Here is an 18,179-nt window from a genome sequence, read left to right as displayed (position 1 = left end):
CTTATCTTCTGAGTATGCATAAACATTGTATTAAATATCAAAATAATTTAATAAACTACCCAAATGCGCATAGACATTGTCTCCAAAAAGAGTCAAAAATCGAGGTTATTTGAAACTACTATTTATGCTTATGAAGCTGTGAAAAATTTGATTTAGATATATCCTGAGAGAAAAACCATTTCCCAAGAGCTATGTGAAAACAATAAAAGCATGGACTGGGGAGGTGATTCAAGAGATAAGGCACTCATATATCTGGCAAAGGAATTGAATTTAGTTTGAAGCACCCAAGCTGGGCACCTTGCAAGTTCCTATACTGATAGCTTCAGGAAATCGAATTTCTCTCCTGGCATTTTAGGTTCCTGAATGCAAGTAGCATGCACGTTTTTACACATAGATATACATGAATAAAAATAATCAATTTAAAAATTAAGAGTTTGAAGGATTATCGAAGAGTTAATAGCACTAAATATTCTTCCATGTTATTAGTGTTCTATTTCCAGCACACAAATGGCAGTCACAATTATCTCTATTTCCAGTTCCGAAGTATTTGCTGTCCTCTACTTGCCTTCATGGCCGCATATGCACATGGTACACCGATTTACAAGAAGAGAAAACACCCCTACATATAAATTAAAAAGCAAAAAGCATGATAATCATGCATATACCTGGTCTTAAAAAGTAAAATAATTCCTCCTCCTATGGGTAGCTTTCCTGTAGTTTTTTTTATATGAAAACTCTAGTGTGATGATGGCACCAAGTTTTAAATAAAGCTCATTAGAGCTAAGGCCACTTTCATACTTCCTCTCAGTGTTACCTGAGAACTCCTATACTCAGATACACAGAAATGTCAGAAACACAAGAGAAGATACTACAAAGTGGTTGCAGGTGAGGTAAGAGATATCAAAAGTGACTACAAAAGAGCCACATAGCCTTACAGAAGGATGGCAAAGTCACCTGTCAGTGGTTTAAGCTGGTTCCCATAGATCTACCTTGTAGAGCACATGCCAAGGCATGTTGTTCTTTCCCCTAGTAAACTGCTCTGTGTTCTCTGTCTCCATCCTCTAACCCATTTCACTATAACATGCTGTGCTGTGTGAATGAATGGCTTCTCAGAAAGTCCCTGTGAATTCCATCTCAGATGTCCTGAATTCTTAACCCTTTACAGCCTCAGCTCTCAGTCCTACATATTAACTGGGTGTGAAATGATAGGAGCAGCTTCTACCTAGGAGGATGAGGTTACAGGCCAGGATAAATGATCCCATACAGATGATGAAACATCATGGTCCTGAGACATAAAGGGCCTAACTGGGCCTTGAAGGTTGGGCAGTAATATTTAATATTTTGTTTGTCTGGTCAACTGAGTGGCATCCGGTCTGTCATTTGTAAGGATCTATTGTGTTTCTGCAGTGGCTTATCTTCTCAGATACTTGAATTGTATCTAGGAATAGTTACTTCAAATGTGGATTCTAGTTCCAGTGAGATATATCAAGATTTAAGAAATTAAACCTATTTGCCTTCAGAGGTCCTGTCTTCACACTCAAGAACTGCCATGAAGGCTTACAAATTAGTGTAACTCTAATTAAAGAGAATCCAGTGCCTTTCTCAGCCTATGTGGATACTGCACATAGGTAGTATACAAATATATCTGAAAGCAAAACATCCATACATTAAGAATAAATTAAATGCAAAAGCAGATTTATTGGGAGAAGGGGGTAGCTTTTTGTTGTGATAATTATTACAATTCATTTTTATTTGCTTGTGTGTGCATCTGTATGTATGTAAGTGGGCAGGTGCCATGGCACCTGCATGGAGAGAACAGAATAAAACCTTGAGGACTCGGTTCTACTTCTATGAATTGGGTTTCAGTCCATCAAGCTTGGTAGACAACATTTTTAACTACGGAGCAATCTCCTTAGCCTTTTTGTAAAGTTTTTTTTTTGAGGACAGGATCTCGTGTGGTTCACGGTGATTTAAAAGTTGCTATGTAACTAAAGATATCCTTAAACTCCTTATCCTAAATTCTTCACCTGCTTAGTGCTGAGATTAGGGGCAGACTGTACCTTGCTACATTTATGTAGTGTTTAGGATAAAAACCAGGGATACATCCATTCTAGGGAAGCACTTTGACAACTGTACTACATCCCAACCCCAAAATGAGTTCACTGAGAAGAGGAAGTGTGAGCTCTCATTGCATGATGTTTATTTATACAATGATTTGTCTGGTCCTTTTTGTTTTGCCTCACCCTCTCTCTCTCTCTCTCTCTCTCTCTCTCTCTCTCTCTCTCTCTCTGTCTCTGTCTCTCTCTGTCTCTCTGTCTCTCTGTCTCTCTGTCTCTCTCTCTCTCTCTCTCTCTCTCTCTCTCTCTCTCTCTGTGTGTGTGTGTGTCTGTCTGTCTGTCTCTGTCTCTTCCCCCCCCTCTCTCTGTCTCTCCCTCCCCCCCTCTCTCTCGTGTATGTGTTTCTGTGTGTCTTTTTACTTTTCTCTTGTTGATTGCTATTTTACTGTTTTTCTCTTTATGTTTTAGGATAGTGTCTCAGATACTGAAAAAGGCTTCAAATTAGTTGTGTTCCAAAGGATAACTTTAATTCCTGACTCTTCTTCCTCCATATAGCCATTGAAGATGTCTTAAAGAATCCAATTGTCAATTATTTCTATTGCTTTTCTATTTTTATGTGTTTATGCTCTGAAGCATGCACTAGGCTACTTCATACATATGTTGACACTAACATCTCTATTTCCAGCCTGATTTTTATTTTGCCCCCACACTCAATAAACATCCTTGAAGTGCCTGAAACATACATCAGTCCTTTTAAAATATTCCCAGATAAAGGCATGCAAGGATATGTCTGGGTGACAATAATTAGTGTTGATATATACCTACAAACCCACAGGACTTGTCAATATATGGTTAGCAGTTGAAATGAACTCTCAATTCTCAAAATACAAATGACTGACAAGTTTTTTTTTTGAAGTGCTTAACATCTTTAGCCATCATGAAGATGCAAATTAAATTTACTTGGAGAGACTCTCATGTCCCAGGCAGAATGTTCATGATGAAGGGCAGCAACAGCTGGTAAAATTATGCAGTAAGGGGACCCTTATTCTCCCTGTGATGTAATGTGCAATGTAAAATGTGAGTGTGCAAACCTGTGGTTAATATGAATGTCAGTATGGATATTTCCAACAAAATCCAAAATAGAGCTACAATATGACTTAGATGCACACTTCTTGGGGATATATGCAAAGAATTCTTTATGCAGAAAAAGAAATACTTTACATCAGTGTTTATAGTTATAGTATTCAAAGTATCAAGGAAATGGAACAACCATAGATGTCATCAGCAGATGAGCAGAGAGTAAAAAAATGTAGTAACATATGGTGGTGATGTATTGAGCCACAAAGGAAATGAAATTTAAAGAAAACTAAACATATATAGAAACAATTATGTATGGTAATAACATTCAGAAAAACAAAATCTGCATTTCCTTCTTATATGGGGAGCTGGGCTTTTGCTGGTTATTTATCTATTCATATAGTAATGAGAGTGGGTATAAATTATAAAACTAGAAAAGAAACTAAAAAAAAAAAAAAAGAAGAAAGGGTATCTGAGGAGAAAGTTGGACACAAAATACATGAAAGATGAAATGAGTGCATTGTCTTTGGAAGAATACAAGTTGGGAAAGAAGAGAGGAGGAGTCGCAATGGAAATAAATTATGTTTTACCACACCACAGTGGAATGTTGCACTTTGTATTTTAAAATTTCAAGTGATAAAACTTTAAATTTGGGGAAGTGATGTCTCAGTGCATGAATCATCTTTCAATCAAGCAAAAAGAACTGGAGTAAAAACCCACATATCTCACTTAAAAGCAGATCGGACATGGTAATAACCTGTAATCTCAGCTTTTTGGGAAAGAGACTGGGAATTCCCTATGTAAGATGGCTAGACAGAGGGACTGGAATCACCCATGCTTTGGGTTCAGCTAAAGATGTTGCATCAACAGATAAAATGGTAAGCATTTTAGCTCCCCTTCATTTTCTTGTAGTTTTATTTCTAGTTTTATGACATATACCCACCCATACTACTACATATAAAATACATAAGCAGCAAAAGCACAGATTCCCATATGAGAGATAACATGTACCAAACACCAAAGTCATTCCTCCACACATACACATGCATCAATACAAACACCAGCTGCATAAACATGAATAGAAAAATATATAAAATAAGCTGGCACATACACACACCTTGTCTTAGCATCTTTTTCCAATTGCAAGAAAGGCCTCATGCATTCAGAGGCATATCAGAACTACAGCGTTTCTATACCTTTTCTCACTAGTAAAAAATGAGTTTCCTTATGAGTTTGAGCGCTGATCTCAGGCCGCCTGTTTTCTTTCATGACTTGGAAGGAGCTGTTCTTTACCACCAGATCCAGTTCCCTTGGTTCCAATGTCTTTCCTAGAAACTCACAGATCCTCTTGATGACACTCCTAGGGTCCTAAAGGAAAAAAATACCAGTGAGGATGTGAACCTGAATGACAGCAGAGACAGGAAGTCAGGAGGAAGGAAATGAAAGGATAAAGAGAAAGAGGAGCAACAAAGGGAACTAAACAAGGAAAGGATGAAAAGGTTCAAGGAGGAGGGAGAACCAAAGAGAGAAGAGACTCCTTTAGTTCTTTTTTAAATTCCGCATGTGCGCCCGAACACACACTAACACACACGAATGTACACACATTATATCCACATCCACACATATGCACACTCAGAGACACACACATATACACTTGACACACACATGCACAAACACACACAAAATACTAATAGCTTTTTAAAGAATAAATGGGCTAAGAGATCATTAGTACATACAGTCCCTAGGGATGATTGGCTTTGTTCCCATAGCACATATCAGATAGCTCACATCTGCGTATAATATCAATTCTGAAGAATCAATACTCTTTTTTTCTGGAAGTATTGACACTCAAGGAAAAAACTTATGAACTCTATCTCTCTCTCCTTCTCTTTCTTTCTTTCTCTCTGTCTCTTTCTCTCTCACTCTCTCAAAAATAAATACCTAATCACAAGAGCCAACATTTTCAAATGAATACAAACACACACTTTCAAAATAAATAAGTAAAAATCAAAGGTAAAAAAATATTTGTTAATAATGTGATATAGGTGAAACCAGAAGAATGCGTAGTTCAAGAGCATCCTCAGGTGCATAGTAAGTTTGAGACTAGCATGGATCCATGACACTTTGTCTCCAAAACACTGAGCTGAGCCAATAGTAGCACAAGAGAGTAGCCTTCAGTAAGGCCTGTGATCTCTGCTTGAGTGAGGCTGAGGCTGAAGTATGACCATGAGTGAGGACAGCTACCTACTTATGCTAGGTCTTGGGAATTATCCTGTTTCTTGAGATGCATGTGTGTGTGTGTGTGTGTGTGTGTGTGTGAATGTATATGTGTCCTTGTGTGTGTACATGTGTGTGTGTAGCATGCACATTAGTGTGCATGTGAATGTGCCCATAGGCAAAAATGCCTAATACCATCACTGAGTGTTTTCCTATACTAGTCTTTGCCTTACTATCTTTAGACAGATTCTTCCTGAACCTGAAGCTCTTTCTGCTTTAGTTAGGCTGCCTGGTCATTGAATTCCTGAGATCAACTTATGTTTTCTGCCGTATGTATAGCCATTCCTAAACTTTTATGTAGGTGCTGGGAATAGGCACTCAAGTGTTTATACTGGCCCAGGAATGTTTCTTACTCACTAGGTAATTTTTACAGACCTAGCACAGAAACATTTACAACCCAAAGTGCAAGTGGAATCTGCCCTGCACTACCACCAAACATTTTTTATTTTTACATATATATTTATATAATTACATATATGTAAAATAAACTACATACATCAAGAAGAACCACAAAAATCAGAAATTTTATTAATACACTCATAATGTGTTGGCTTTTTGTATTTGGCAACCTTGAAAAAAACATTTTCCTATCTTGATGGAGATAAAATTCTGAATATATCCCAATATCTGTCATATCTTATCTGAACGTACTTAAAACATCTATCTAGACCTAAAAACATCTTAACCTCTAAACAACTAAGCTTACTTGTGACACTAAACTATTTGGCCTTCACACACATCTGAGACTGGAGAAAGAATAAAATCTATTAGCTGAGAAAACAGGATGTGCAGGTTAGCAGCTTCGAAAGTTAAAAAATATGGCAGAGACAGTTTGCTGCCTAAACAGTCACCCAAAACTCTCTATAACTTTGGAGAATCATCTTCAGCCTTATGGCCCCATATATCTGACTTACATATTTGTGAGGCAGGAACTATTGTGGACTTGCTTACCCTGTCTTGGCAGAAGTTGGATATTGACTCTGCCTGAATCCAAGCTTGCCTATTTTTATGCAGAATTCTGTCAGTTCTACCCAGTTCTTTAAATCAATGTCTAGATATGGAGAGAATGGTGTTGGGGTGCAATTTGTGAATGAGATAAATAGAAGGCAGCAATCAGGAGTCCACAAAGTATCCTCATGGCTTCAATACCTTCCTATACCAATCACATTGTGGCATATTTTACTCCAGTGATGTCTATCATGATGGTTTTCTATTGAGTTGTAGGTTTGTGTATAGAATTATGTCAAAATAAGTAGAAATTGAAAACAAATGTTACTTAAAATTAACTGAGATGGTATCTTAGTAAACAACTACATATATAGGTATATGACAAGAGGTTCAAAAGCCAATATAATGAGGCATTCATGATAGGCATATTTGGCAAATACTATATGCTAAGAATTGTGTGAAACACTAGAGATAAAATGAGTAATTGTTTCACTATCACAGTAATAATGTCAAAAAAATAGTACCTGGTTGTATGTTGGGTTTATATTTACCAACTTTTTGGCATATAATTTTCCTACTTCACAAAAGTTTTTGAAAGATCTTTCACATACCAAAATTTAATTGCAATTGTCCAGTGGTAGAACTGAGTTGTAACTGCATGTACATATCTGTGCCTCAGTTTAGCTTTCTGAAAAGGGGAAAAATTGTACTGCCAAATACATATGTACATAAGTAAATACAATAAGTAAATTATTCCCCATAAGTAAGAGGTCCTATGTTAGTACATGTTCTGAAAACACATAAAGACAATAGATTATGGAACCATGTTAAGTATGAGAATAATTTGCTTTAATTATGTACATTATCATAGCAAAGGTACCAAACACCTACATACTATCATTTTTAGTTAATTTTAACATACACATTTATATTCTTATACTTGAATAAAATAAACTATATACAGCAGGAAGAACCATGGGACAATCAGGAGTTATATAAATGTTACATTCATAATGATTTGGTTCTTTGTATTTGTCAAACTTGAAGAAAGCATCTTTCCTATCTTATCAGGTCTAAATTTCTGAATGAAAATCAGTACCTATCATATCTCATTTCTATTAACTGAAAACATCTATCTTGATCTAAAAACATCTTAATCCCTAACCAACTAAGCTAAATTATATGACTAAACTATCTGGTCTTCAACCCCATCAGAGACATGAGTAGGGATAAAATTTAAATACCTGAATGAACTGGAAGTGCAGGTTAGCAGTTTCTAAAATTAAAAAAAAGACTGACATAGTTTACTGCCTGAATGGTCACCCAACTCTCAATGATGTTGGAGCATCTTCTTATGCTTTTTATCCCAATATCTCTGACATGCATATTTGCAAGGCAGGGACTATTGAGGACTTGTGTACCCTGTCTTGATATAGTTTGGCCACTGGTTCTGTCTGCATCTGCAATTACCCACTTTTAGGCAGAATTCTATGTGTGGTAGAAACAAGGACATTTTTCCCAGTGGCTTCTTTGCCATATTTGAAACCAACTCTGTAAGGAGGTTCTTTGATGTTGATCATTTTCTTTGAGGTAGGCTGGGTGTTGCCAGGCATTAACTTGTCAAAGAAACTTTAGAATAATTAAAACATCTTTAAATGCCATGTTCTGTAGGTCTCTGAGGCTTTTGAAGACTTTATTTAACTATTTTACCTGATATGTCTATAGAATCATATCTATCTGTTAGATTTGGATATATTTTCTTGTGATAAAATTAGACTAGTTTTTGACATGACAATGATATGCATCAATATTCAAAATTCTATACCAATGAATTGAAAATAACCTTATTTGTGAGTAACAGTTAAGGCCTTGAGTTGAGGAGTAGATTCAATAATCTACATTTTGTTCTATCATCCCTCAATATTTCTATACCCCCCTTTCTTTCTTTTCAGCTCCTATCACTTTACCTACGAAAGAAAGATAAAGGAAAAGAGAGATGTCCCTGAGTCCAACTTGGGTTTCTCTCTGTCTAAAACCAATATTAACTCATAACCACCTCCTGATGAAAATAAGCATCTTCTTCACAAAAGAGCAAACAGAAACCTACCCACACCCCTTAAAGGAGCTGGAGCATCACTATCTCAAGGTTTCTTTAGGCTGACTTAGGACAAATAGTACTTTTGAAGCCCATTCCCCCCAAATTGGGAAAAATGGTTAATAAACCAGGGATAGCATTTGTGCTCCAGTGTGGGACAGTATGAAATGCTGGACCAATTGGGATCAGATGCTTTCCTCAATGCTGTTCTGGACGCTGTCCAATTATGATGGGTGACAGTGACTGAGGCACCTGGGCTGGAAACTGGAGGATGCAGAATGTCAGTGTGCAGCATGCTGAGAGCAATTAATCCTGTCAGGTCTGATCCAGCATCAGTGCCTCGTTTTTTTTCTGAAAACATAATTTCCCACAAGCATTATACAGTTCTAACATTATAATTGTATGAGGTATACAGGATATACAGAGAAATTAAGGCTGGTTCTCTGCTCATTGTATAATCCGAAGTAAGACATCTGCAAATCTTCCTTCATGCCATACTAAGAATTGCCTCTAATGATATGTCATAGAGCATCTGTGGCCAACGTGAGGCCTTGTCTTTGCATAGGCATTTGTATTTCAGCCAGTTTCAGAGCTATTCTCATGTAGTGGGCTGAGCAATATAATTACCTGCTTGTTCTGTAGTTTGAATTCTATACATTCCGTTTGCAACCTCCTCCCTCCTCATCTTCTGATCCCATGGCTCCCTCGCCCCCTTTCCCTCTATCCCTTAGTCCTTAGAAAGGGGAGTCATCCACCCTTAATATCTATCTGACCTCAGCTTATCCAGTGTCCTCTGTACTACATGTAACCTCTTCCTCTTTGGCCTTGCAAGGCCACCATACAACTCTCAGCACTCTGCCCAGTGTCCAACTTCCAGTCTCAGTAAATGTCCCTATCCCCCATTGTGTGGAGTCTCTCAGAGGACATATTTGTCAGAGTAAACCCCACCTATAAGTTATTATATACCATGGGTGTCTTTTTGGTCTGGGTTATCTACTTCGGGTGATCATTTCTAGTGCCATCCATTTGCCTGCAAATTTCAAGATTTCCTTCTTTTCAGTAGCTGAGTAGTATTCTATTGTGTAGATGTACCACTGTTTCTTCATCCATTCTTCAGTTGAGGGACACTTAGGCTGTTTCCATGTTCTGGCTATTATGAGTAAGGCTGTTATGAACATGGTTGAGCAAATGTCTTTGTTGTATGGTGGAGCATCCTTTAGATATATGCACAGAAGTTGTATAGCTGCATCTTGGGGTAGAACTATTGCAAATTTTCTGAGAAAGTTTCATATTGATTTCCAAAACAATTGTACAAGTTTGCACTCCCACCAACAGTGGAGGAGTGTTCCCCTTTCTCCACATTCTCACCAGCATGTATTGTCATTTGAGTTATGACCTTTGCCATTTAGATAGGTGTAAGATAGAATCTCAAAGTCTTTTTTACTTTCATTTCCCTGATAACTAGGGATGTTGAGCATTTCTTTAAGTGTTTCATAGCCACTTGATATTGCTCTAATTCTCTGTTTAGTTCTGTACCCCATTTTTAATTGGGTTATTTGGTTTGATGGTGTTTAATTTCTTGAGTTTTTTTATATATTTTGGATATTAGCCCTTTTCAGCTTGTTGGTTGTCACATTGTTCTGTTGTCAGTGTCTTTTATCCTAGAGAAGGTTTTAAGTTTTATGATGCCCCATTTATTAATTGTTCATCTTAGATCCTGAGCTGTTGGTGTTCTGTTCAGGAAATTGTCTCCTGTGTCAATGAGTTCTAGACTCTTGCCCACTTTTTCCTCTAACAGATTTGGTGTGTCTTGTTTTATGTTGAGGTCTTCAATCCATTTGGACTTTAGTTTCCTACAGGGTGATAAATATGGATTTATTTGCATTTTTTACAAATAGATATCCAGTTAGACCAGCACCATTTTTTGAAAATGCTGCCTTTTTTCTCATTTTATGGTTTTGGATTCTTTGTCAAAAACCAAATGACCACAGATGTGTGGATATATTTCTGGTCTTCAATTAGATTCCATTGGTCATCTGGCCTATTTCTATGCCATTATCATGCTGTTTTTATTACTGATTCTCTCTAGTACAACTTGAAATCAGGGATGGAGATTCCTTCTGAAGATCTTTTATTGTCCAAGATTATTTTAGCTATCCTGGGTTTATTTTTTTCTATATGAATTTGAGAATTTATCTTTCCAGTTCTGAAAAATAGTGTGTTGGTATTTTCATAGGGATTGCATTGAATCTGTAGATTGCTTTTGGTAGCATGTCCATTTTACTACGTTGATTCTCCAAATTTATGAGTATGAGAGATATTTCCATTTCCTTCTGTAAAGGCTTGACCTTTTTTTATAATATAAATGTTTTACTTGCTTGATTAGATTTATACAAAAAACTTTAGCTATTGTGAAGGGTGTGGTGTCCCTAATTTTTTTCTCAGCCCTTTTGTCATATGTGTATAAGAGGGCTACTGAATTTTTTGTGGTAATTTTAGATCATGCCACTTGGATGAAATTTTTTAAAATCATCTCTAAGAGTTCTTTGGTAGAATTTTGAGTGTCTCTGATGTATACTGTCATATCATCTGTGAATAGGGAGACTTTAACTTCTTCTTTTCTGTATTGTATCCCCTTGATCTCCTTTAGGTCTCTTACTGCTCTAGCTAGGACTTCAAATACTATATTGAAGAGAAATGGACAGAATGGACAGCCTTGTCATGTCCCTGATTTCAGTGGGATTGATTTAAGTTTCTCTGCATTCAGTTTGATGTTGGCTGCAGGCTTGCTGTATATTGCCTTTGTAGTGTTGCAGGGTGTACCTGGAAAGACCTGAAGGAAGAATCCAGGACTTGAAAGAAGACAAACAAGAAACACACTAATGGAGAGAGCAAGGACCACTTTTACGATTCTCCCTAAGCCTAGCCCTGACAGAACATGTGGAATAGGGACCCCAAGGATGGAGAATGGTGTGTGGATCGAGGGGGTGAAAGACTGTGTGTTGAGGGTGAGAATGATTCTTACCTTTTTCAGCTCCTCGTAACTAAGAAGCAGGATGTTGTCTCTGTCTCTCAAGGACAACCAGCCACGTGTGTGCTCAAACCACGATCCAAATGGTACTGTTCCAGGGAGAGCAGAATGTGAAAAATAAAGAGAAAAGTCATGAGATCTGGTCAGATAGATGACTTAGTGATTACATTTGGTTAATGATAAGCCTCATTTCCTGAGTTTGATACCTCTGACCCACTAAGTATAAAACAAAAAAAATCCCTCAAGTTAACCTCCACAGACATGCTGTATCACACACATGCACATACATGAACAATAAATGAATAAAGTGAGCATTTAAAAAGAAGTCAGGGACCATCTTTCTATTCTTCACTAGGCATAACCACTGCACACATTTCTAATCTGTAACTAAAAGCAAATATTGTGCATTTTTACAGTCATATGTTTGTATTTTGAAATTATATTTGCAAATGTCTATAGTGAGATTCATGATGCCTAAATAACTATTGTATTAATGATGTAAAAGACATAAGCAGAAGTGGTGTAAAAGGGAATCTCCTGGAAGATTCAATCAGCACAAATGCGTGTGGAGAAAACAGGGATCTCCATACGGAAACAAAAAGGGACCCTGTGATTTAATACAATACTCTTAGCCACATGTAAACAAAAAACTTTTTGTCTTGCCTACTCAGTCTCAGCACTTTTTAAATAATTCCTATTGCGTGTTTACTGTGTACATGTATGTAGTTGTATGCCTTTGTGTATAGTGCAGTATGTGTGGGGGTACAGGAGCACATGCACTGTATTCATACATATGGAGCCTGAAAGCTAACATCAAATGTCTTTTCCCAGTTTTCTCCTCTATTTACTCCAATGTGCACTTTATTTGAACCCAGCATTTGACAATTTACTCTATGTCTGGCCAGCCAACTTTTCCTGGGGTCCAGTACCCATCTGTCAATTTCTGTGTTATAGGGACTATGGGGCCTGGCTGGCTTTTATATGGACCTTGCCACTAAAGTTACAGTCAATTGTGAAGCACCCAAATTAGTTTTTACCTCTTTATTTGGGGCCTCTAAAATGATCAGTCTACACTCTTCACTGCTGAGCAGTTTCTCCAGCCCATCATTTGTTTCCTCCTAATACATCTCTTTAGAATATGCACTATTCTCAGTTGTATCAGGTTCTACTCTGCTTACTGTTTGTGCAGAACACTTAATTTTGTGTGTGCCTTTGTGTAGAAGATATTGTTAGCTAATTATTGATGTATGTGTCTATGGTATATTATCACATCTGTGTGCATGTGTGCATTGGTGTATTTTCCTGTGTACACTGAGGCAAATGCCAGAGGAAGAAGTTATGTGTCTTCCTCTATTGCTGTCTTCCTTACTCCTTTGAAGATTGTTTTTCCTTAGTTTCAGGGTTTAGAATTTTTAGCTATACTGGCAACCACAACCCACATTTGGTGGTTTGAACGTCAGATGTTTGCTGCTGCTGTTTGAGTAGGCTTAGGTCATGTGACCTTCATGGAGGAAAAGTGACAATGGAGATGCATTTTGAGGATTCAAAAGCTCTAGAAACTCCCAGGTTCTTCTCTCTGTTTCATGTTTATGCTTAAGGAAATATGGTATCATTTTCTTGTTCTAGCTTCCAATTGTGTACTATATCACCATGGTCACTTATCTCTTTGGAGCTATTAGCAGAAATAAGCTTCCTGCTATAATTTTTTCATGGTCATGGTGTTGCATCACATCAAAATAAAAATTATTTAATACTGCCAGATCTTGTCCTGCCTCTGCATCCTAATACTCTAGCACCAGGGCCACAAGTCTATGAAAAATCACTTCCATGTTATGTGGGTGATGGGATCTTAACTCTCGTCCTCATAGTTGTTCATATAGTACCTCTACCCACTGAACTGTATCTCACATATGATTTCACCTTACATGTTATGACTCTTCAGCATCCAAATGAGTGAACATTCTACAGAGTGACAAAGTAGGTATTGGTTTGATTGGATTTATAGTCCCTTAAAGACAGCCTGGGCAATTTAAAAGAGAAGAAAAAGGAGAGGTGAGGCTAGAAGTGGTGATAGAGCACTTGGTTGAAATGTGTGGGCTCTTTTGGTACTGAATTTTCTGGAGATTTGAAGCACCTGGGATATTTAACCATAGGGCAGGCAGAGGGTGGACTACTGTTTTGTCACTCACTTGATCTACTTTTCAGTGTTTATGAAGCCCACAGGCTTCAGAGACAACCAGAATGATTATAGAAACTTTGGGCTTCCCAGGCCAACACTCACACTCATCACATTCTACACAGCACACTCACCATTTCCATGAATGAAGTCCTTAAAGAATCCTTCCAGTGACTCTGGTTTCTTAGTGTAATTTGTGGAACGCCAGAAGTGGTAACCAGACACAAGAGCATCTCTGGGATTTCTTATTAGATAAATCATCTTCAATAGAAAAATTGGAGAATGAAAATTACAGCATTTAGCTTCCAACATCTTCAAATGGTTTCCAAAAAAAATAAATAAAATTCCTTGCAAATACCAGTGGATTATTCCTTTTGATTTTGTGCCACTTTATTTGAGTGTGTGTGTGTTTGTGTCTGTGTGTGTGTGTGCGCACGCACTTGTTTTTATGTGTATAGTGCTTTGACTATGTATATAGATGTCAAAGAACCTTCTAATCTGAAGACTGCCCTTTTATCATTACGTGAAGACCATGGATCTCTTCTAGCTTCCCATGCCCAACAAGAAACTTAACTTCTTATGCTGTCTCTCCCTCTTTTGGGGGGTGATAGATCAGATGTAGTCATGGCAGGCCTCAAATTAGTGGTATAACTAATAATTATCATGAACTGATTTTGTTCTTTTTACCTCCGAAATGCCTTGATTACAGGCATGTCCCAGAACCCCTCACCTTCGATGGATTCGGCTATAAATGGGTTACAGTGTGCTTTAAACAATTACATATGGTAAGAATTTTTTGAACCTGTCTGATAAAAGTGGAGCAATGTAAAAACATGATGGGTATTCCACTGGGCCACAGAGTAAAACTCCAGGGATGGTTCAAAAGACAATTGGGTTTTAATATTACTTTAATGTATAAGTGTCTGCTCCTGTGTTTGTATTTTCATATGTATGCAGTGTCTAAGAGGCAGTAAGAGGGAGTCAGATCTTCCTGAGCTGGAATTATAAGAAGTTGCGTTGGAGGTTGGTCTAGTGTACTTTGATGCTAATTACTGCTTGCTGTCTCTGTGTCTGTGCCTTACTGGTACCTTGCCTAAGAGCCTAACTTGTTTCACCAGTAAAAAGCTTCACACCCAGGCAAAGAATATAGTTAGGTGTGGCTATGGGTCCAGGGCTTGGGGAGACATAGAGAATCTTGGGAGGGAGAGAGACCTGAGGATTGGGGAGGTAAAGAAGGCTGGGCTATGGGTTAAGAGGAGGAGAAGCACATGTCTGGCATGGAAGGAGACTTGTCCCAGATGATAATAACTAGCAAGTATTTGGGATTATAGTTAGGAGGTAGCTTGATAGACATTATTATAAACAGATGGCATGGGGGTTGGAACAGGTATGGAATGCATTACCCACTATGGGAAGTAGTAAAGGGAATTAAAATCTGCTTTGCCCCAGGTTAACTAAGGCTATTTACAAAATATAACAGGTGTCTGTGTCTTGATTCATTGCTAGGGGGTTAGAGGACACTGCCATGATAATAATTATAAGCCTAATAATAAACATTATTAGGCCATACTGGCAAAATAACTGCAACAGATTGTGAACCAATGAATGTGGATGCTGAGGATGGAAGCCAGATCCTCTGCAACTTAAGCATATCCTCTTGACCTCTGACACATCCCTCCATGTAATGCAAATGTAGATGGTTTTACATTTCTGTTATGTGATGGAAGATCACTAGTAGAGTCCTGGTTAATAATGTGTGCACTGTTTGCATGGAAGTCTGTACACAGGGACACAGCACTGTGCAGTCACATACTTAGACTGCAGTTTAATAATAAGTTTAATAATAATGATCTGTCCTGGCTCTTCTGGTCAGATATCCAGTTCTCCTGGTCACTTCTTCTTTTCCTTTGTCAGCCACAGCAAAGGATTGAGGAGAGCTGATCTCATTGGACATCTAGACTTGGTGTAAAATCTGCCATGAAACCACAAGCAATCCAGAGATTTAAAATACTGGTACCTGAAAAACATGCTGCATACCCAGCCATCAACTAACAGGAGTAAGTCAGCACATGGTACAGGAGTAACGTATTTAATTAAACTTGATTAATTAGGAGCCAGTGAATTGGCATAGCACATAAAATGCATTCTACCAAGCCTGACAATCTTAGTTTGTGCCCCCTGGAATCCCGTGATAGAAAAGAGAAGTGAAAAACGAGAATGTGAGGCCTCAGAGAAGAAGGCGAATGACACAGTGCTGAGCTTTTCTAACAGAATCCAAGAGATGGAAGAACGAATCTCAAGTCTAGAAGATACAATAACAGATCTTGAAGCAACCAATAAAGAAAATGCCAAATCTGGAAAATTCCTGACACAAAACATCCAAGAAATTAAGAACACCATGAAAAGAAGAAATCTGAGGATAATAGGCATTGAAGAAAGAGAAGATATCAGACTCCAAGGCCCAGAAACTCTTCTCAGCTAAATCATAGAAGAAAATTTCCCCAATCTAAAGAAAGAGATGCCTATAAACATACAAGAGGCATACAGAACACCAAATAGAATTGACCAGAAAAGAAAAACTGCCCGCCACATAATAATCAAAACACAAAACATACAGAACAAAGAAAAAATATTAAAAGCTGCAAGGGAAAAGGGCCAAATAACATTTAATGGCAAACCTATCAGAATTACACCCGACTTCTCAGCAGAGACCATCAAAGCCAGAAGGGCCTGGACAGAGATCCTGCAAAACCTAAGAGACCACAGATGCCAGGCCAGACTACTTTACCCAGCAAAACTATCAATAAACATTGATGGAGAAAACAAAATATTCCATGACAAAAACAAATTCAAGCAGTACCTATCCACAAATCCAGCTTTACAGAAGGTACTAGAAGGAAAACTCCATCCCAAAGGGTCAAGCTACAATGAAAACTACTCAGGAAATAGATAACTATACCATGGCAAAAACACAACTACACAAACGCTCAACTGGAACCAACATCAAAATTAAGACTCTTAATAGTAACTGGTCGTTAATATCTCTCAACATCAATGGTCTCAATTCTCCAATAAAAAGACACAGACTAACTGAATGGGTGCATAAACAGGATCCAACATTCTTCTGCATTCAAGAAACACATCTCACCCATAATGATAGGCATTACCTCAGGATAAAAGGTTGGAAAAAATATTCCAAGCAAATGGTCACAAGAAGCAAGCAGGCGTGGCCATTTTAATATCAAACAAAATAGATTTTCAACCAAGATTAATCAAAAGGGATGAGGATGGACACTTCTTACTCATCAAAGGTAAAGTCAACCAAGATGACATCACAATTCTGAACATCTATGCTCCCAATACAAGGGCACCCACATTTGTAAAAGATCTGCTAAAAAGGCTTAAACCACACATCGATCCCCACACAATAATAGTGGGAGACTTCAACACCCCACTCTCACTGAAGGACAAGTCATTGAAACAGAAACTAAGCCGAGAAATAACATCATTAACCAATGCCATGGGTCAAATGGATCTAACAGATATCTATAGAACCTTTCACCCAAACAAGAAAGAATATACCTTCTTCTCTGCACCCCATGGAACCTTCTCCAAAATTGATCACATTGTAGTTCACAAAGAAAGCCTCAACAGATACAAGAGGATTGAAATAATACCTTGTATTCTATCAGATCATCATGGGCTTAGGCTGCAATTCAACAACAACAGAAACAACAAAAAGTCTACACGTATGTGGAAACTAAACAACTCTCTGCTAAATGACACCTGGGTCAGGGAAGAAATAAAGAAAGAAATCAAGGAGTTTCTGAAATTCAATGAAAATGAAGGAACAACATACCCAAATTTGTGGGATACATTGAAAGCAGTGCTACGAGGAAAATTCATAGCACTAAGTGCCTTTAAAAAGAAATTGGAAGCATCACACATAAACACCTTAACAACACAACTGGAAGCCCTAGGAAAAAAAGAAGCAGAAACACCCAAAAGGAGTAGACGTCTGGAAATAATCAAACTCAGGGGTGAAATTAACAAATTAGAAACTAAGAAAACAGTCCAAAGAACCAACAAAACCAAGAGCTGGTTCTTTGAGAAAGTCAACAAGATAGACAGACCATTAGCCAAACTAACTAAAAGGCAGAGAGACAGTATTGAAATCAAAAAATCAGAAATGAAAAGGGAGACATAACAACAGACACTGAAGAAATACAAAGAATCATAAGATCCTACTTTGAAGGCATATATGCCACAAAATTTGAAAATCTAAGGGAAATGGACGATTTTCTTGATCAATTTCACTTGCCAAAGTTGAGTGAAGAGCAGATAAACAAGCTAAATAGTCCCATTTCCCCTACAGAAATTGAAGTAATCATTGATAGTCTCCCAACCAAAAAAGCCCAGGGCCAGATGGCTTCAGTGCAGAATTCTACCAGACCTTCAAGGGCGAGCTAATACCGATACTCTTCAAGCTACTCCAAAAGATAGAAAGGGATGAAACAT

The 18,179-nt window shown here is 37.7% G+C and overlaps 1 protein-coding gene across 2 annotated transcripts in view; it reads right to left on the bottom strand.

Moving 5' to 3' along the window:
• LOC311591158 (3-beta-hydroxysteroid sulfotransferase-like) overlaps positions 1–18,179 on the bottom strand; it is a 40,625-nt gene that overhangs the window by 2,127 nt on the left and 20,319 nt on the right. For both annotated transcript variants that reach the window (XM_084770526.1, XM_084770527.1), the window contains exons 3-5: positions 13,796–13,922; positions 11,480–11,574; positions 4,331–4,502 (exon numbers count right to left, since the gene is read on the bottom strand). In XM_084770526.1, coding sequence (XP_084626652.1) covers positions 4,331–4,502; positions 11,480–11,574; positions 13,796–13,922 — 394 coding nt within the window. The remainder of the gene's footprint in view (positions 1–4,330; positions 4,503–11,479; positions 11,575–13,795; positions 13,923–18,179) is intronic.

This window comes from Acomys minous (genome assembly GCF_964271855.1).
Source record: "Acomys minous genome assembly, chromosome: 20".
Classification (NCBI taxonomy): Eukaryota; Metazoa; Chordata; class Mammalia; order Rodentia; family Muridae; genus Acomys; species Acomys minous.
This window is presented reverse-complemented; position numbering and strand designations above follow the sequence as displayed.